A 21,511-nucleotide genomic window follows, 5' to 3' on the forward strand; every position below is an offset into this window, starting at 1 on the left:
GTATTGGAATGTGTTGGCTAATTTGTTTAGATCCTCCATGTAGAAAAAATTAGGCTTGTTTAGATCCTCCATGTAGAAAAAATTAGGCACCAGTGCACAAGGATGATGGATACTACCACTTGGAGTACTCTAGGGGTGTGGGTCCATTTCTGATTTTTCCAGTGTTCAATCCTCTACAGCCAGTGGGAATGATACTAAACAGGAGAGAAGACAAAGTTCACATTATGTGTTAAATCGAACCTTCTTCCTCCTGTGTGCACAGATATAGCTCCTTCCTCTTTAAAGCCCTTTCTCGAGGCCAGCAGACAGGGAGAAAAGGTTGACAGGTACCAAATGGTTTGACAAGCCATAGAGATGTATAGTCTCCTTGGTTAGCCTCCTTGTTCCACTACTGAGACCCCACCCACATTTTATGGTACAGATTGCTGTCTCAGCACAGATTAAATTGAGACGCAGGAAGGAAAGTTAGCACTAGATAGGCTAAGGACAAAATTGAATGCTGATAGGGGTAGGTGCATGAATGCAGTATTTTATACATTTTCCTGTCTTGGTAAAAAGGGTACTGAACAAAAAGGGTTTAGTAACTATAGCCTCTGATCTTAGTTTAGAAATGAGTAGCTGCCTAATACAGTCTTAATTAAGGGGTGAGCCAAGTACAAGGGTTCTTTCAAAACAAACTTTTCCCCCAAAACCCTGTGGATCAGCCTGCACCATGAAAAGTTAATTGAAATTTTCTTTTCTCATCCTAGAAACACAAAGCTTCTTTTGACTCTCTAAAGGCCACTAAGGAAGACTTATTTGACCTTGGACAAGGGGACACCCTATACCGAAAACCGCTGTCCAGTTTTGCATGGGAAGTTAACATTTCCTTGGGATCCAAATTCGCAAATCCTAGGTGAGAACTCAGCTCAAATATCATATTGTCAACTCAACAGTTCTTTACCACAAAACTGTGTATTTGTTCTTTTTAAACATTAGCTCTTCGATTCAGCAAGAAACCTTCCCTGCTAGACAAGGAATCAATTTCCATAGTCTAGCAAAAGTGCACATGTTTGTAAAGTTGGCAGAAAACGTGCTTTATTGGAAACTCACATAATGTCATTCTTGATTGCAGCATATTAATACAACTCCAAAGTCTATCTGTTTTTAAATACTGAACTCAAGAGGCAATTTACTTTTAATTTGAATTCCCAGTGGTCCAATATTTTGAGGCTATTAAAAAATATTGAGCAAACTTAACTACGTTAAAAAGGACAAACAACAAAAGAATAAATCAGTCTTGGCAAACACTTAAAACTTTAGATGCATTATGGAGAAGAAAAATCAATGACATCTTTATAAAGACCTACTGCTAAAGGAATAACAGGTATGATATAATTCCTCCTCACTCCATCCTATCAGGAATCATTCTAACCAAGTGCACTTCAGTGATTTATGCCAGTTATTTACTAGTGTGAGAGAAGTGGAGAGATACCTGTTCTATATTGAAATGAATTGGGCCACAAAATCTAGATGTTAAAAGGGATATATATAAGAGGCTTGGGGCACCTGGGTGGCTCAGTTGGTTGAGTGTCCAACTCTTGATTTTGGCTCAGGTCATGATCTCAGGGTTGTGAGATCGAGCCCCATGTCAGGCTCCACATCCAGCATGGAGCCTGCTTAGGGTTCTCTCTCTCCCTCTTCTTCTGCCCCTCCTACTCCTAAAAAAAAGGAATATATGAGTGGCTTACAATAACTTAGTGCCTCCACACTGCATTCTGCTCCACTAATCTATCTCTACTTCTTAAAGCTTACTCTTCCCTTGGCTTCCTCAGCACCTTATTCTCCTTTTTTCCTTTCTTTTACTTCTGGGAGTCTCTTCTACAGCACCTTCAAATACTGGTATGCTCCAGGGCTCGCTTCTCTGCCTATTTTCCCTCCCTAGGGGATCTCTTCTGCTCTTGGGTTTTAATACCATGCCATGGGTGGCATGTCTGCCACCAACCTGGAACTCATTCCTGAGCCATTTGAAGGCAGGACCCTGTAGTTTCTGATATGTAAAAGTTGCTTGGTAACTGTTAAATGAATAAACGAATGAAACATAAAAATGGGTTCACAGGACTTCAGTTGAAAACATGTGCAGGAGCGGAGTTGTCCTAGATGAACCCATCCTAGAACCGTCAAACCATCCTGACTCAGCAGCTGACCATAAATGTATGCATGAACTCAGTCTAGAGCAGCAAAACCTATACAGCAGACCTAGCCAGCCTACAGACGATTAGAAAGAATAAAATTGTTCCTGTTTTAAGCCTGTTTTAGGATGACTTAAAATGCAAAGAACTAACTGATAGTCTAGTTCAGTCTGCCTTCCCTTCCAGTCTTTCCTCCTCAAGGACAGAGAGTGCCCCTATTCAATGCTGTGCCTAATAACCAGCAAAATTCTTGGCTTGTATAACACAATAAGTTTCTATCGGCAGGGGATCCCTGGGTGGCGCAGCGGTTTGGCGCCTGCCTTTGGCCCAGGGCGCGATCCTGGAGACCCGGGATCGAATCCCACGTCGGGCTCCCGGTGCGTGGAGCCTGCTTCTCCCTCTGCCTATGTCTCTGCCTTGTCTCTGCCTCTCTCTCTCTCTGTATGACTATCATGAATAAATAATTTTAAAAATTTTAAAAAAAAGTTTCTATCGGCAAATGTATTAATTCTGCTAATGGTGACTGAAAGTGTTGTCTGTCACTTGCTGTCTAGAATTAGGGCAAACGGCTGGTTGAACTCAGAATATCAAAATTGGTTATTTGAAGTAACTAATAATAAACGTTATTGAATATTTATTGTTGACAGACACTGTTCTGCCTATGGCATCTATTTTAACAAAGCTTATTCTGTAGGGATGTAATAAAGGATGTATGTTTAAATGGAGTCCTAATTGGGAAGGGAGACAGACCTCTTTTAAAACACTGGTAACTGCTCCCAAAGAAATAGCTGCCCTAAAATAAAAGGTTCCCAAACTATCCTGATTTGCTTTGGGGATTTTTTTTCCTCCCTCAGTAAATATTCTGGATATATTTAGCCAATTATCCACTAAGTGAACAGCTAACCATGCATGCCAATTAGAAATTTACTGAATCAGTTCATGAACCTTCTAACACGGATCCAAAATGCTATCTTCTTGGAGAAAAATCAAGTGATTATAGAGGAAAAGTGGCAGAAGAAGGAACAAAAGAGAAAAAGTAAGTAGCTGGAAGTGTCTATTACCCTTACTTTTTGAAATGTCCTTTGTTCCTTCCTTGTTGCATGAAAAGAAAGAGATTTTGTTCACAGCCTGAGGCAGCCTGCTAGACAAATGGCCTCACTGTGAATGGCCTGCTTGAGTCCACATTATCCCACAGAGGTCTGTGATTAGGCTGTGCATTGCTGGGCTGGCTGTCTCCTAGAAAGGGCTCCAGTAGAGGGACCACGTGAGCTCTACTATTTGTCTGTGTTTTTCTCAATAAGCTATTTTAACTAGAGATGTGCATATGTGTGTGTGTGTGTGTGTGTGCATGCATGCGTGGGCTCACACCGTTTTCGAATGGCAATTAGCAACCACAAGGGGCACATTTCACTTGTCCCAGTTTGCTGTGTTTCTGGAAGGGGCAAAGTCAACAGTGTCACCGTAAAGGACAATGGCAGATTTCTGATTGAGTTGAACCCGGACAGCTCTGGCTACATGGAGATCCTCAGTCAAGGCTCTGCACCGGATCCAGGAGAGAGGGACAGAAGGACAAATAACCCCATTACAGACATGTCTGTCCCTGCAATCTCCCTGTATCTACAGATAGACTACTCTAAAAAGGGGGCCACCTTTGGCACACAAGATTGCTCTCCTCCAAGGTGGTTGCAAAAATCCAGCATCAGAATGGAACCCCTGAGTTCCCACTGGGAGTGCTCAAGATGGATGGTCTCAAAATGGGCTTTATCTGTGTGGATCCCACCTCAGAAACATGGCACTCCTAGAACCATACATCACCCTTTCTCTTTTCTTGGGGAGGCGGCTCATGGCACAACCAGTTAAGGCTGCTTTATGGTCTAGTGGCTCCATGAGGAAAACTATGGCTCTGAAGCATTGTTTCATTTAAGGAAGTACTACAGGAAAAATGACCTACAGTTAGTAGACGTGAATATTGGGAACAAAGGACAAGAATGTGTGAAAAATCCAATGATACTGCAATAGCATTGTATGATAACAGATGCTACCTACACTTGTGAGCACAGCATAATGTATAGAGTTGTCAAATCACTATGTTGTACATCTGAGCCTAATGTAACATTGTGTGTCAATTATACCTCAATAAAAATAAATCAATAAGTAAAGAAATCTGGGGGATGAAAAGTATAGCACAGGAAACGTCAATATTGTAATAACACACAGTGACAGATGGTGATTGCACTTATTGTAGTAAGCACTAAATAATGTACAGAACTGTGAATTCACCATGTTGTACACCTGAAACTAACATAACATTGTATGTCAACTATACTTCCATTTAAATAATAAAGTCCAGAAGGAAAGAAGAGAGTGCATGAAAGATTATCCAAATTCAAAGAAGGCAGTTAAAATTTCAAAACAATACAAAAGTTAAAAACAAAAAACATGTGACAAATCTCAAAGATGGTGCTTTGTTTAACCCCTGGCCTCCTGCTTAGACCAGCATTCAAACTAGGTTGTAGAGAAACACATGACACACCTCCCAGGGGATGCACTGGGTACATGTCCTCTGTTGGGTGGTTAAAGACAGCTCTAGAGTTTCCTTCCAGACAGCACCTGTCACCAGCAGTGGACAGGATGGTGCTGAGCTCTTTTCTCATGCCTTGTACCTGAAAAGGGGGAGTCAGAGGTCATGGTATAGAACAAGCTGAGACAGCACAACGTAGAAGAAACCAACCAGGCTTGGGAGAGAAAAAGACTTGGCTTCAAATCCCAATTAAGACACTTATTAGTTGTATGACTTTGAGCAAGTTATTTCATCTCTCTGCACTCCAGTTTCCCCCACTGTGCCCTTGAAGACTGATGACACCTACCTCATAGGTTGGGAAGATTAACAATAATAAATCTGAAGTGCCTGGCATATAAAAGATGTTAAAAATTGATAGCAAAGCATCTCACCAAAGCACACTATAGAATGTCCAGAGCAGAAGGTATCACACAAATTCCTGAGACCTACTTCTTCATGCTTCTGGAGGGAAATGGACCATTTCACGTAATCTCGCTCCTTGTGAAAGTCACACAGAACAATATCTTGACAGTGACCCAACCCAGTTTGGAAGGACTTTTTCTTCATGTGCCTTAAGTCAGTTCTCACCTTGTAATGAAGGTTTTATCATCCAGGGACTTATGGCAACAGATATTTTGTGAGACAATGTTTTGAGGTGGGAGGTCAGTTGCCTGGGGGATTAAGATCTGACCTGCAGCTAAATAAACGTATACCAGCTCAGGGAATAAATCTGAATTCTGATACTGCAAGATATAAAGCATTTTGACCAAGTCAAATTTGATGAGAATTTGTCCTGTAAATATTTTAAAGTTAAATCTAGCTGTTTCTCTTTTCTCTGAAGAGCAAGGCACCTTTTAAGTCTATTGTTTCTCCGACGGCAGGCACAAGGTCCCTCCTGCTTACATAGTATATACAGCAATTTGTCTCAATAAGAGGACACTGGAGTAACTGGAGAACAAAATGGAAGATATTTCTAGGTTCAGCCTTGTAATGAGATAGTCTCTTGTAATTGCCTTGTTATGAGATAGTCTCTTGTAATTGAGAGACCACGGTCTTAGGAGTGAGACAGGCAGCATTAGAATATTGGCTCTACCACTGCCCACTCAGGTGACACTGGACAAGTTATTTCATTTCCCTGACTCTTGGCTTCCCCATTCATAATACAGAGAGAAAAAAAATACCTACTTGCCTCCAAGGACTGTTGTGAGAATTAGTGTTAGGTAAAATGCTTGGCACATAGTAAATTCTGGATAATTGTCAATTACTGTTTTTATTATCATTTACCTTAGGCTAGAGAGTAGAGCTCCAACAAGTGATGAAAGAGAATTCATTGCTTATATCCAGACCTCCAGGTAATACCTAATCTTATGGAATTGGGCAAGTCTTAATAACATTCCTGTCAATGGTGGCAATTTTATTGAGCTGAGAAAAAATTCAGCAATACAATCAGCTGTTTAATACTTCGAAATGACCTTTCCTCATTTTTACCATTACAGGTGAAAAGCATCTCCCGACTTAAAGAAAGGAGATGAGGCCAGGTAACCTGTTTATGTTTTCTACCTAAGGACAGTTTTATTGCATTCAAAGTGAATTCAGCTATTCACTGAAGAGAGAATAGAGAGAGAGAGCTAATCACTCTCTTCTTTTTTTGTGTGTCCTAGATGAAGTCATCACACCCTTAAAGCTAAGGGACATTTCACCTACTTCTTTTGAGTGCTGCACTACATCCAACTCTAGGCCCACGGAATTAACAAATACCTCCTGAGTTCCTTCCACATATGGCAACTCCTTTTCATAGCATAGCCTGAGAATGGAGTGTGGATAGCATTTTAGTCCTTTAAACCTAACATGTCTCTTCTGCACTTAAATTGCTGTTAGACAATAAACTCACATGGAAGGCAAGATGGTAAAAATGGAGCATATGGAGAGGCCATGGAGGGAAAGGGGCATGGGCTTCAGAGGGCAGAAAAACGGGGTTCAAATCAATTCCTGTCATTTAACAGGGAAGTGACCTAACCTTTCCGTACTTTAGTTTGCTTATCTGTAAACTGTTGGTAGCAGCCCCTACCGTACAGGGATTTTGTGATGATGCCTCTAAGGTTGCTTCGCACAGTGTTCTCGTATGGAGAAGCAGCTAAGTGGAACTGTGCTTTTTCCCTTCTTCTGTGGAGATTTGGTCTTCCAGCCAACATACACTTGTCGCTTCCAAAGCTGGATGGGCTTGAAGGATGACCTGGAGCTGTTCCAAGAATATATATCTTAAAATAGCTGGGGCTCGTAAGTAGAAATATGCTAGCACATGGCTGGAAGTGGACATGTGATTTTGATGTGTTGGAGTGAGTGTGGATATCAGCTGTGAAGCAAGACAAGGGTAAGTGTTGATAAAATGCAGGATATTATACCTCTTGTTCCGCACTTTCCCATGGGCATTATTCAAGCTGCGTATTCTGGAGCACACTAAGAAATGCTGTAGAGTATAACAAATGAATACGAATCAATGTAGTATACAGGGCTAGGCAGGATTTAGAAACATGGATAGCAATTAAAATCTCCCGATTGTGTCAAATTCTTCAGCACATACATGCTGCTGTAAGAATTTTATGCTGCAGGAGCTGGTGATGTCTGCATGATAAGAGGGCAATGTCCTGATGATGACAGCCTCTCGTGTAACTCAGGGACAGACACCCAGGTCATGAGCAGTTTGAACCAACTTTTGCAATCTCACCGAGAGCAGGAACAATCGAGCAAAGAAGTAATAGTACTTTTCTGACATATGATACACCCTTCTTCTCCATCTTCTTCTTCAAGTGCACTCCTATGTCGTCCCAAGAAACTCTTCCATTTGCATTTGCAAGCTGAATTGTAGTTTGAGAAGACACATGTTGCAACAATTGCTTGCAAGAAAGGATGTTGGTCACAAGGTGGCAGATTACCATGATCCTATGGAGAAGCCTGATTAATTCATCTAAAAGCAGAGAGTGGCAGAGGCAAGAGAACTTCAGAAAGGGGTGTGTGCCAATAATGAAGCAGCAGAAAGAATTCAAGGAATCAATCTCATCTACAATTGTACCAAAAACCATCAGATACCTAGGGATAAACCTAACCAAAGAGGTAAAAGATCTGTACTCTGAAAACTATAAAACACCAATGAAAGCAACTGAAGATGACACAAAGAAATGGAAAAGCATTCCAAGCTCATGGATTGGAAGAACAAACGTTATTAAAATGTCTATAACTACCCAAAGCAATCTACACATTAAATGCAATCCCTATCAAAATATCAACAGTATTTTTCACAGAACAATCCTAAATTTTTATGGAACCACAAAAGACCCCGAATAGCCAAAGCAATCTGGGAAAAGCAAAGCAAAGCTGGAGGCATCACAATTCCGGAGTTCAAGTTATATTACAAAGCGGTAATGATCAAGATGGTATGGTAGTAGTACAAAAACACACACAGATCAATAGAACAGAATAGAAAACCCAGGAATAAACCCATAAGTATATGGTCAATTAACCTACAATTCTGTAAAGAATATACAACAGGAAAAAGACAGTCTCTTCAACAAATGGTGTTGGGAAAACTGGACAGCAACATGCAGAAGAATGAAATGGAGCACTTTCTTATGCCACGCATAAAAATAAATTCAAAATGCATGAAAGACTTAAATGTGAGGCAGGGCACTATTAAAATCCTAGAGGAGAACACAGGCGATCTCTTTGACATCAGCTTAGCAACTTCTTGCTAGATATGTCTCCTGCGGCAAGGTAAACAAAAACAAAAAATAAACTATTGGGAATCTCATCAAAATAAAAAGCTTCTCACAGTAAAGGAAACAATCAACAGAAAGGGGTGTGTGTGAGTGCACATGCATGTGTGCGTACGCGTGTGTGTTGAGAATGATGGATACCTTACATGGCCACAAGTTCTAAAGGTCATATAAGTGTTGGCTGTTCAGCAGTGCCCTCTCATCACAGGGCACCTCCTAAAGAGGCCCATGCAATCAGCACGATAAGAATTCTGAATTGACAGTTGACATCACACTCCAGACCTTATGCCAAGGTGATTTTTTCCTAAGGCAGTGATCCCAACCCTGTTAGCACATTAGAATCACCTGGGGAGTTTTTTTTAAAACTACCTCTGCCAAGAGAGATTCTACAGGGTTTCTGTTTGGAAAAGTTATCAGTTAGATGGTTGGTTTTGGTCTGATGTTGGGCTCAGGCATCAATACTATTCCAAAGGTCCTCGGGTGATTCCAGTGCGTAGCCAAGGTTGAGAATCATCTAAATAATCTAAAGCAGTGCCACTCAAAAGTATGGTCCACAGACTTAGTGCTGATCTGTGAACTATGTCACTACACACGTTTTTTATTTCATTCAACTGACATTATTTTTCACAGCAAGACAGCAATACGTTCTTGATGAAGAAAGCACTGCATTGGTTTATATTCTGGCACAAGCTCCTTATCTCATTATTGACTTGTAAAAAATAATTTCAGACCCGGCACTGATCCATGGAACCCCACTTTGAGGAGCTTTCCTATCTTAGGAAAGGGTGGGGGCAGAGAGATAGAGAACAACATTCATTCCCAAAGTGTATTACTTGTCAAAGCCCAGCTATGATGGGGAATAGCTGATGCTCAGTGGAGCCAGCATGGTGTTTCCCAAAGTGTATTTGTGGGGTGTTGATAGGAATTACGAACAAAAAGTGCTTGGTAGCTGGAAGATGTTTGCCCAAAGTCAGATTCCTGATTCATAAGGCTCCTCAAAACTTTTAATATATTCTTATGAATTGAGACCCTCTAAGAGTGGTGTGGAATTTAGGAAACACGCATTTGATCACAGAATCTGTCTTTTCACATAGATGTATGATCAATATTTCATGAAACATTAATTTGGAAAATATCGATCTGCTAATTATTTAAGAACATGTGGAAGAGAGTATAGTCAGTCCCCACAGTCTCTTCAACCAGGCAAGCAAGTTATCATTTAAAACAAAAGAGAGTGAAAAGTAGAATGGAGGCAACAGCACAATCTTGGGTATCTCCTTAACATGGTGAGGCCTTTATACATTAGGGTTGGGCTGGATTTTGGGAAATGGCTGAAAGTCATTCAGGCTATGTCTTTTTGGACAAAGGAACATAGCCTCCCTGGGTCCCACCATGCTGAGTCAGAATGACATATTTTCTTAAGTGGTTTATCCACTGGCTTTGAAGATCAAACAAACAAACAAGAGGAGTTGCTGAGATATCAGACCCTCAGAAGCCATATACTATTAAACTACACTACTATAACTCAGAAATAATAGCTTTGACGGGGCAGTACCCATATGGCTGGATGGGGTTTTCAAGTATCGGCACTTAGATTTTCACTTCATTTTTTTTTTAATCAAAATCATCGCCATACACTGTCATTCATCCAAAAGACATTTTGGAGCATTTTCCCAGAGCAGTGTTCTTTTAAACATAAAAAAAAAACTTGCAATGGGTCATCAGTGTTGGCTTCATATAGGAGAAATATCTACCTTCGATACTAACAAAGGGAAACCGCAGGAAAACCTAACCGCCAGCTCGATGAAAATACCTAGACTCAGGTAAGAAAGGAGGCCTGTTGCTTTAAAAAGCGAATCATATTTTCTAGAAACGAATGGTTGCTAGTTTCCACTGCAAAGGCCAGCCTGGAGAGTGAGTTGAGATGCATGTAACTAAAAAGAGAATAATAAATGCCCATCCTGGCCTGAAATTGAATTACTGGCTATTAAGTATACTTCCTTGATCAAATTATGAGTTTTCTAGAGAGTAGAAACTATCCCCAAAATATGATTTAATTTTGTTTGCTGCCGTAGGTGGGAAATAGGACACAAGAGAGAATGTGCCATTACTAGTCTCCTAATGTTTTAGGATATAAGTCGTCTATTAAGAAATAGCTGACATGCAACCGAGAGAAACACATTTGAATACCTTCTGGGAAGAAGATAGTATTTACTCATTACTAATCACCAAGGCCTTCAGATTTCTGGCTTTAATTTGTTTTCAATTTGGACCAGTTTTAAAATCTTTCTGGTGACTCTGCAATTAAGCTGCCATTTGCTTCAATGAGCAAAGAAAACCCTCTGGTGTCATTTTGTCATCCTTCAGGTAATACATCAAAAGGCAAGGTGACCCTAAGTCATAGTTATTTCAAAATTAAAAGATTAAGAATAAAGTCTTTTATCTCTTCAGAGTCACCCAAATATATGACTCCATGTTCTTCTAATAGGAATATCCCTCAGTTCTCACCCTCAAGGGGACAGATATGGAACCGTCATATCCCTTCCGCAAGTCAAGACATTTTCAAGGTGTCAAGCATCAGAGGTTGCTTAGTTTTTATCATACTATTAATTCAAATAGTATCAGACCCATTTTTCTCAAAAGGCCAATTATTATTAAAAATGAGGAAGACACACGACAGGAGACAACAAAGTCGAAGAAAAAGTAAGGATGAAAATAAAGACATTTCCCTTTGTACACGCTTTACTATTCTTCTACTTTCTTCCTCTCCTTCCATTTAGGAAACACTGATGCTATTCATGGGGACATATTCTCTTTCGGGTGTAAAGAAAGCAAGCCAACATCAGAGCAACAGTCGTTGGCACTAGTTACAAATATGCCCCTTTAACATTTGGCACATAATTTTGCTTTCCTTTGGTTGGTAAAAGCTGCCATCCTTCATCACCACTCTTGAGCACAGATTCTCTTCTCCTCCAACCAAAGTCACTATGGTTGGATGCCTCTCTGAATTAAAAGGTTATAGATGCCCTGAGGGAGATGGAATATAAATATAAACAAGACTGTAAGAAAAAGGCCAAACGCTTGATCAAAAGACTGGGTGACAAACCCCCGAGCTCTGTAATATTTTTTCTATATTGTGTTGACTCCTTCAAATTTACTATTGTAAACAGGATTTTTAATCCTAAAAGCAAATACTGAAAATCCAGGATTTATTTTTCTCAGTAGATTTTCAACAGTATCGACCTGCAAGCCTGTATATCTTGGTATGATTCCTTTGAACAATCTTCAAACATCTGTAAAAAGCCCTGAGACTGGCATTTAGTCTCAGAAACAACAAGTATGAGGATAATAGGCTGGCTCTCAGAAGTCACTCAAAATCAGGGATTTCATTTTGGCACACATGACAATGAAAAGAAAGAATAAAAGCTACCAGACTGTATTTTCTCTTCTCAAAAGGCTCCTGGAACAGTAAGGAAAAAGATCTTGGTAACAACCGCCACTCTCCATGTGGCTTTTCTTATAACAAAGAGCGTTGCTGGTATTGAGCCACATTAGACTCTCAGATACTTGTATGTGCGTCTTCAGCCAAATTCCAGTACTCACATAAGATTACATCATAAGTGGTTTTTATGGAAATAATCATATCTCTCAAAATCACAAGCGTTTGGAACAGATTAAAGAACTTATTTTGGAATTGGCTGCTCAGAAATAGAAACCTGTTTTTGGCAAAGTGTGATTTGGCTTTAGTGTATCCTGAAAAGCCAGTGGGATAGTTCCATCCTTCAATGCATTGTTTCACATGGCTTCTGAGTGCCCTGGACAGGATATAAAAATACCTTTTAAAAGACAGATGACTGTGAACTGTAAATAAATGGTCTATACCAAGTCTCACGGGGATAATCTGGCCCTCACAAAGACATCACCAATCAAACGAAACACCAAGACTTTGTCTGAAATAATAGAAAAAGGGTTGGGTCGATTTTTATCAATTCAGTAAGACGAAAATTAATTGCAACTTTATCGTAATACACATAAAGCTCTTTGACCTAATTTCATCATTTCTAAAACACCCAACTCAAACTTTTATTTTCCTCCCAAATTTCAACGAAGGTTTCATTTTTCACTTGAGGGTTATATAAAAAACCACCTCGTTAGAAGAGGTCATCCTGTCCATTGCCTTCACATGCCGGGGAACTGGTAGGTATCCACAGCCAAGGTCAGTTAGGGTCTCATGCTGTGGCCCAGAAACCATGTGAGGAACTCTCTTCAAAATGCTTCACATGGGAATAAAATGTTTCAAAGTATGGATATAGTTTACAGTTAAGACTCTATTTGTAAGAGGCCTTTTATTTCCACTTATTGCAATAACATGTTACAGCAACTATAAGAGAAAACTTAAGACTGTACTTTACAGCATTTAAAAACCAGTATTGCAAAAATCTTCCAGGTTGCCAGAGTGACCACTGAACCCTTCCAAACATGCAGTTCCTTCACCTCCTGGAAATGACGAGCTTTGGCATCCTACATGAAGCAAGCATGTTAGTTTCTTGGCAGAGTCTCCTTATTTATCCTAGATCGCTTCCACAGCATGATTGCTCTCACCCCATCTAAGATCTTCTGGACTGCTCTAATTTGTACAGAGATCAAGTGTTTTCATTTCAAGGTCTGGGTTTGCCATTAACTTCTGAGAACCTTGTTTGAAGGGGGTACAGTAAAAGTGTAAACAGTACTCAAATGTCATTCCAGAAAGCCTGTAATGAGTCTAATACTATTTATGAATAAGCCATAGGAGTAAGGAGGGAAATGTTAGCTTCACTATCCCAGAGGACCCGGAAGGAGAGCGAGATAAGGAAAATCTTCAATCTGATAGAAGACAATGCCCATCATCAAAGTGTACAAGTGAAAGGATGACAGTCACATTAAAGCATGATGGCAGCCACTCAACGTGTGGATAAAACGACAGATTAAAAACTATCCAAACCTTGAATAAGGAGTTTTACCACTACCCATTCCTATAGAATTTTTCATATCTGAAAACATTCGTAACAGTATGTATACACAATATGCTCCAGGTGATATTCTAAAAATTCACAGATCCTGCCAAAATTGTCTGTAATAAGAAAAGGGATGGGGGTTTAAATGTATTCAACTGTATTTTTCTTAAGTCTGAGTACTGTTAAAATAATTTGAAGTAACTTTCTGATTGCTTGACTGAATTTAACCAGGTGCTTCTCAAATTGCTTCTTTTTCTTCCTCTCACCCAAATCTGTTTTTTCAGGTTGACGTGCGAGTAGAAAAATAGTATAGTATCTGTCACACATCTATTTAATTATGTTATATATATTTCACATATATGACTATATAATAAATGCTCTATATGTATAACACAGATACTGGTTTTATACTTGCAAATACACACATATGTCATTTTAGAGAAAAGAAAGCAGAAAATATTGGAATGCATCATAAATAATTGTCACTCGCTGAAAGTTTTTGTTTCATGGAATCATAAAGTCAAGTTGGTATCCTCTCTACCAAACCACCAAAAGATTCATTTTACTCACTGTAAAGGGTCATCATCTACATCTCCAGATGGGTTAAGTGTTGACATCAGAACTCATGCCCAAAGTAGACAGCTGGGATACCAAAGCATGGGTAAGAAACAAAGGCAAACATTCTATTCTAATGCGGAAATATAAACGAACATAGTAAAATGTACACCACTCCTTTTCTGCCAGTGAATATTTAAAACTCTTGTTGGAAGTGAGGGGAAGGGGGCCTCTGAGATGTAAAATACTGAGTCCAGAATTACGGACTAGGGTCAATGTGGAGTCGTCTCCTTCCACACCAAACTTTAAACAGAACCACTTGGCAGTTTTTCTACGTCGGAAAGACAGTTGTAAGGCAGATACCCGAAATGTTGCAAAAGGGCAACCTGAAATAGGAACAAAGTCGCTTTTAGAAATCATACCAGTGCCATTTATGCAGAAGTGTACACCCACTGCCAAAGGGCAGGTGCATTTTGTCGCTTCAATGTCACTCCCTGGTCAACCGCATCACTAGGATCTGCCCTGGAGGGAACACAGGCCGTTTTACCATGAGGAATTAGCACACACAGGCGGCTTCTCAACTGGCACCTTGGGAGTTGCAATGTACACAAATGGCAAAGACCACATTTTGTCACGTGAAAAATGTTCCCGTTTGATAAGTGCAAAAAAAAAAGGGGGGGGGGAAACAGAGGAATACTCTCTCTAGACAGACGAGGTACTTTAGCGATAGATCCGCAGCGCAGATGGCGATGGACACGCTACGGACCCCACTTTAAGTACCAGCAAGTTGAATTTTCCACATCTGAACTTGAGCTGCAAAGGGAGAAAAAAAAAAACCCACCAAACCACTCATGGTTTCCTGGAGGCATGCATTTCACCATGGCAAAGTGCAACGGGGCGTGCATTACATGAGACGGCAGGCCCGGCTTCAGCGGACTACGGAGATCGCGAGCATTCTTCAAGCACAATGCAGGAAGCTTTACGGAGCGGAGGAGAGCCCGAGAATTTGGAACCATCTTCTCACTCGGTCATTTGGGAGGTGTCATTCCTCAGCCCACTACTGTCTCAGGAATGCCGGGTGATGGGACCCAGACGTGCCCAGAGGTTGGCTGCGGGAGCAAGCAACGTCGGCAGCCAGGATGGGGCAGCCGAACCGGGCTCAGCGGCGAGAAGCAGAGGCTGCTGCGCGCTGCACCACAGGGACTGTGTCACTCAGGGTCCCTTCCGAGCCCGCACGACACAGTCACCGGCGCGCCAGGGGCCCTCCTACCTGCCAGGGGCCCGCCACCACACAGCACACCAGAGGGCAATGCACAGTCAAAAAGAAAGAGAAAGAAAGAAGGAGAGAAAACAAGCAAAACACGCGGCCGGCGTGCACAAACCTTCGGGCTCTGTGTTTTCTTTGTGGTGTACTTGCTTCAGCGGGCAGCAGAAGATTTCGTGACACTTAGCACGAAAGGGGGACTCTTTTTTCTTTAATTCCGCAGATTGGATGGAATCTTGCCGTAACATAATGTATTCCTGTGTGCCAGGGGGGGCGTCATCCAGAACTGTGGTCACCACATAACAAAATGAACTCGAGTTAGAGCTTCATGAAAGCAGCGAACGTCTTAAATCACATCTACTCCCAGGGAAGACCAAAGAAACAACATTCCTAAGAAATGTCGCAAAGCAAATCATTGAATGGCTTTCAGATGTTATTCTTAGGGGTTGACTTTAAAATAACGAAGCCCTGGGAATAGCTTCCTCAACTACGTAGAGCTCTGTTGCTAGTGTAACGAAAATTTAAGGGCGTGAAACTGGGCCAGGAGCACAATAAAACCAAAAAAAAATTAATAAATAAATAAGAAGGCCGATAAAAAAATAAGGCCAGGAGCCTTAACGTCAATGACCATATTGTATCTAAATAAACACCATATACTCGCTCACATGTTTCAGCTTAAGATACAATATAAATATCTGCAGGTTGAACTGGCTGATGTCCCCCAATTATCGGTGTCTTAGTTGATGTTTCTTTCCTTGGTCTGCTCCCCGGGAGAACCTGACTTTAGCGCAACATATACTCAGTCACAGAGAAGATTCAAGGGCGCTGCTCTTTAATCTTTGATTTTCAAAGAGAACTGGGGCTGTTGCACATATTCTTCGGATATTCAGAACCCCTTAATGAGGACAAGAAATTCTAGTTGAGAGCCTAACAATCAACACCGGATCTGATTCAAAGACCTACCTGGTTCAACGAAATTTGGCCTGTCCTTAGATATATCCCAAGCCCCTCTCACCTTCTTTCCAGACCCTTTCTGGATTTCCTAACCAAGATTGTCAATAACTAGTGCTTTCTCCCTGCAAAAAAACAAACAAAAAAACCATGGGTTCTGCTTTTACAGGGTCCACCACCACATTCTTCAGCCTGAAAACCACCCACTGAGGGGAGTGGGGTACAAATTTGATCTGTATTTGCAGAAACAGGGAACTGACCCCAGAGTGGATTTTTTTTTCTCTTTCACACCCTTCCCAATGAGGCCGTTCCATTTTGCCAAGAGTGAGTCAGTGCCTCTAAAGCTGTGATTAATGGCATGCTGACTCATCCTACTCCCCCAAATGCATACACTTAGCATGCATTTAGAAGGACCGATACCACCAGCAACCCTCTTATCGGGAGAATAATTCTGTGGTGTTTGTAAAATATAAACAGCTTCTGGTTGGTATTCAGTGGGACCTGAAGCTTCTGTGTTTGGCAAAGCATTCCAGCTCATTGGCTGGGATTTTAATGACCTTTAAGAACTTTCTTTCATGTTGGGCTAAAAAAAAAAAGGTGTAAAAACCAACAAAACTTTTAAATTAGAATTATGAGTTTAGAACTAGTTATTGATAGATGGCTTGTATGTGCAATTGTTGTCTTCCTTTATAAGTCATTAAATTATGCAAGAAGGTGATGAATATTTTAGACAGCTCTCTATTTTCCTCTAGCATTCAGCAGCAGTAATCAAAAATATTATATAGGCACACCATCACAGTTTTTCCTGGCAGAGAGTTCCCTTCATCTACTAGGAATGTGACTATAACTCCATAGAATCTCGTTGTGAAATGCACATCTTTCCTAGCAACAGCTGCTATTCAAAACATTTGCAACCATTTCCTGCTATGAGCAGAGTTATGATAATATAGACACTTATCAAATTCCAGCATCACAGCTGAAGACCAATTCTGGTTCTACCACCCAAAATATTTAAAGAAAACCTCCCAAACTTGGAACTCTTTAAAAAAAGGAACTCCCATCATTATATAGAAGCTAAGAAATTCCACTTTCACGCACTGTATATAAAAAATATATTTTACGATGAAAGGACAATTGGAGGAATAAGAAGAAAAGAACAACTTTTTGATAATACATAGGGAACTTGTCATTCAGAAGCCCATGATAAACATCAGGAAATTGACTTCCACCCTCATTTTGCAATACCAACAATGACGTCACAAATGGGCATTTCTGGAGATTAATGGCAGACTGAAGCTAATAGCCTTTTGCTGACTCTCCAGCCATCAGCTTTTCCCAGCTGGTCATTAATTCCCAGAAAATGCCTTGCGCTGCCATCATTATTGTTTAATTAGATACAACTGGTTATCTGTAACATACAACAAAATCCTAATAAAAGCGACATGCTGTCTGATACAAGAACCAGTCCCAAAATTCATCATGATGGGGAAAGCATGAAGGTCACAAAAGTGCAGGATAATTGCTTTCCACAAAATTCTCTCTCCTGTTCTTTCTTCAAATTGAATTCAGCAAGTGCAAGGTGCCAAGATGAGAGCATTTAAGGAGCCATGTGAGTAATAACCACAGGCATAGAACATTTCCTTGGAAATTGTGAACATCTGGGAGTTAATGGCTCAGCTTTGGGTCTCAGCCTGTCGCTACTCAATGCCCCAAACATCAGTCAATTCAGGCAAAACAGAAAAAAAAGTCAATTTATCAATAGCTTGGTGTCACGTTGACACAAGAGCTAGAAACACCGTGGACTTTTTAACCAGAAGTGACACTGCATAGGCAACACCTCACTTGGGTCTATAAAATTTCCGAACTTGAGGATATTTTACATGAAAAATTAAAACTATTATATCAAATCCACTTATTCCCAGGGCTCCCTCAGGTAGGACAGTTGCTATATGTGCAATTACAGTAACAGGATTGGAAGGGGACTTCCCACAGGACCCCAGCACTAGGGCAGGTGAGCACCTTAATTCTACTTCTCTAGAAAAGGGATGAGGATGCAAAGCTTTCAAGGAGCATTAGCTCTATAAAAGGGAGAGGAGGCTTGTAAAGTAACCAACTCATCAAAACAGGAAAAAAAGAATGTGACTCTTTTTTCCCTGGCTTAGCCCAATGTTTTCTGCCATCTTCCTCCTTCTAGTACATTCCCTTCTTACCGAAGACCTCTATCCTCTGTAGGCCACTCCTTCTTCTCTGTTCATTTGAACTATCTGTCCAGATTTATGCAATGACTCCTGCTGCCCTCCCCAACAATACATTTATCCGATCTTGGAGGGAGATAAATGACTCCAGAGATTAGGTAGACAGCGGATTTACACAAAGCCTCCTCCAGTTTCAGAGGCTCAACTTAACTCTTCAAGACAAATAAGACCGGAAGAGTAGCCCATGGTTGATTTCCAGACCATGTGGCCCCATGCTTTGAGGTAGGTTGCCGAGCCCCATGACAACAGCTACCAAGAGGTAGGCCTTTCCTGGGAAATTGCACCCATATAGCCAGTGACCTTGGCCTTGATTACCCAGCCCGTTTCCTCGGGATTGCAAAGTCCCACAGGAGTGGTCAAGAGCTGGGAGAAGACAAGTGCACACATGCAAATCCACACATCCAGACACGCAGACACTGGCAGGTGGCATACTCAGACATGGAAGTGACAAGAATAAGTGACTTTAGGAAGGGGATGATTGTTATGAGCACAATTTATGAGGGAACTAGGGCCTGTTATAAAAGGTGTTCTATTGGCTAACCACTGAGGTAGGTAAGCTTGCATCTAGAATTGATGTCCCAGCAGCAGCACTGGATTGTTACTAAACCATCCCCACTGTCCTCTAGGTCTTTGAGCAATCACCAAGATCAAGGACAGGGGTAGGGGGGCAGTTAGGGCAAAGGAAGGGGGTTTAAGTCTAAGCCTGATGACCTGGTCTAAGCTACTCATGTTCACAGAGATACAGTATTGCCATTTTCAACTAGACACAGAGAAAGCAATAATCCATAGCAAAACTTAATCACCAATGAAAAATAATCCCAATGTGAGCACCGGGTGTTATACTATATGTTGGCAAATTGAACTTTAAAAAAATTTAAAAAATAATCCCAATGTAATGTACCTTTTAAAGGTGTTTTTAATTAATGAAGTTAACATTTATCCCTATTTTTAAAAATCCAGTTGTTTTGCTCTAGAACTTTACCAATAAGTATAACATTGGCTACATAAAACAGCTACCCAAATATTTAGCAATATCACAAACACTACAATGTAATCCTCCGTGTCATTCCAAACAAAATTTCTTCAGAGATTGTTAAATGCAACCCCTTTGTCTCAAAACATAAGAAAAATAAAGCTCAGGAAAGGATACTTTGACAAAGCCCAGCCTGAGAGCCATGATTCCAGCATGTTTACCAGCAAAATCTAAAGTAAGACTGCATTGTACAAAGACTATATATTAAAAAGGAATAGGGTACTTCAGTATGACTTAGCTTAAATGATTACCCCTGCCTCTAACACATTTTTCTTTCTTCATCCAAAGACAGAAAGGCAACCAGAGACATCCTAGGAAACTATTTCGACAATGCCACATAGGCCCTTGCCCCCTCGCCAGGTCACTGTAATTTTCAAGGTTTGCTAGCTTCAAACTGGAAGCAGTTAACAATCCCTCAATTATTTGATGGTGGTGGGTTTTTTTTTTTTTGCTTTCAAATGAACTTTTCACAGAGATGACTCAACATACGTAATTAATGGTACTTGATTCTAAATCAAAGCGAATCTGAGATCACCAGGGCAACAGAAATGAAATGATTGGAACTACCAATCAAAGTTATTAGACATATATTAGTGACTCCAAGAGGCAACTACATAAAAACACCTATGAATCAGAAAATGTGGCAAAATATACACATTATCAAATGTCCTCACATAATGAGAAAAAAAGTGAGAAGAAAATAGGAGTAATTGGAGCAATTACTCTTCCATGTCACCGAGCACCTGTCATGCTGAAAAGTACATTCAACCACAGGATGAGTTAGCTCAAGACCTCCATTTTGCCTTCAGGCTAACTACCTATTACTTATCTGTATATGATATTTAAATTCTACTGCCAGAGTGAAAATGATCAGGATGGCAGGTCTAAAGGTAAATGAGTAACTGAAGTAAGTAATTCACTTAACGGAATTGAATACTAATGATCAGCCTAAAAACAACTTTAAAATACTTCTTCCAGAAGTTTCAGTTGCCTTCTTCTTTGCAACCCCCCCCCGTCTCCATTCAGCCCCCTCAGCCACTATTAGGACTTCCTCCAAATTTTGTTTGTTCAGGCTATTTTGTTCTTTTCGCGGTAGGATTAAATGCAGACTCTCTGTCGTGGTGGCTTCCCACCTCCTCAATTCCATCAATACCTCTCTTGTTCTTCCTCACACTAGATTTTTCCATTAGTATCTAGAATATGGTAAACATTTTCTTGCCCGAAGACCATATACTTGCTGCTGATTATGACTCCCCCTCTATGTCCTTCGAAGTTCTACTTAAATGTCACCTACTCAGAGATGTCTTCTCAGCTACCTTAGGTAGGTCTGTACACAACTATAATTTGTAAATGCATGTATGTGTGCATGAATGTGTATGCATGCACGCAGGGATGCACATGTGCATGTGTCTCGTCTCACTCTCCCTACAAGAATATTGAGAAGCTCTCTCAAGCAGGAAAATTAATTGTCTTATTTATCACTCTATAGTTTTTGGGTTATCATAGTAGGCTTTTACTGAAACGTTAGGTTGATAATTATTTTCACATGTATGTCTTTCCTCCACAACTTAAATGTAAGTTCCAGAGGGCAAGAACCCTCTTTGGGTTCTTTTGGTATCATGTCTTTTGGTATCAGCTTGCTTTCCTTAATGGCCTTGAATGCTTTTGCACATGGTAGCTCTGCATGCATAAGATCACTCCCTTCTAGGGAGAGTCATGCCTACCCTGAAAGTGTGTGCTGAGAAGGGATCATAAATGGAAGGGGTTCAGCACGTTGCCTGGCTGCTGGCAGGCACACAGTGGACGCAGCCATGGAAGAAATGCTGTCTGTGAGACAGATGAAACTGTTGAGCACTGCATTATGGCAGTGAGGACATCAGGCCTCACTGCTAACCTTCTGGGGGACCTTTGGAATGCCACTTCACCTCTGAGCCTCAATTTTCCCATTTCAAAAATAA

At 40.7% G+C, this 21,511-nt stretch overlaps 1 protein-coding gene across 3 annotated transcripts in view; it reads right to left on the reverse strand.

The window, feature by feature from the left end:
- FGF13 (fibroblast growth factor 13) overlaps positions 1 to 21,511 on the reverse strand; it is a 485,264-nt gene that overhangs the window by 181,264 nt on the left and 282,489 nt on the right. For 2 of the 3 annotated variants that reach the window (XM_055337308.1, XM_055337309.1), the window contains exon 3: positions 15,433 to 15,600. In XM_055337308.1, the coding sequence (XP_055193283.1) occupies positions 15,433 to 15,600 (168 nt within the window). Of the gene's footprint in view, positions 1 to 4,704; positions 4,769 to 15,432; positions 15,601 to 21,511 lie in introns of those variants that run through there. The other variant, XM_055337311.1, reaches the window with a different exon arrangement.

The sequence above is a fragment of the Nyctereutes procyonoides genome, unplaced genomic scaffold (genome assembly GCF_905146905.1).
Source record: "Nyctereutes procyonoides isolate TBG_1078 unplaced genomic scaffold, NYPRO_anot_genome, whole genome shotgun sequence".
NCBI classification, from domain to species: domain Eukaryota; kingdom Metazoa; phylum Chordata; class Mammalia; order Carnivora; family Canidae; genus Nyctereutes; species Nyctereutes procyonoides.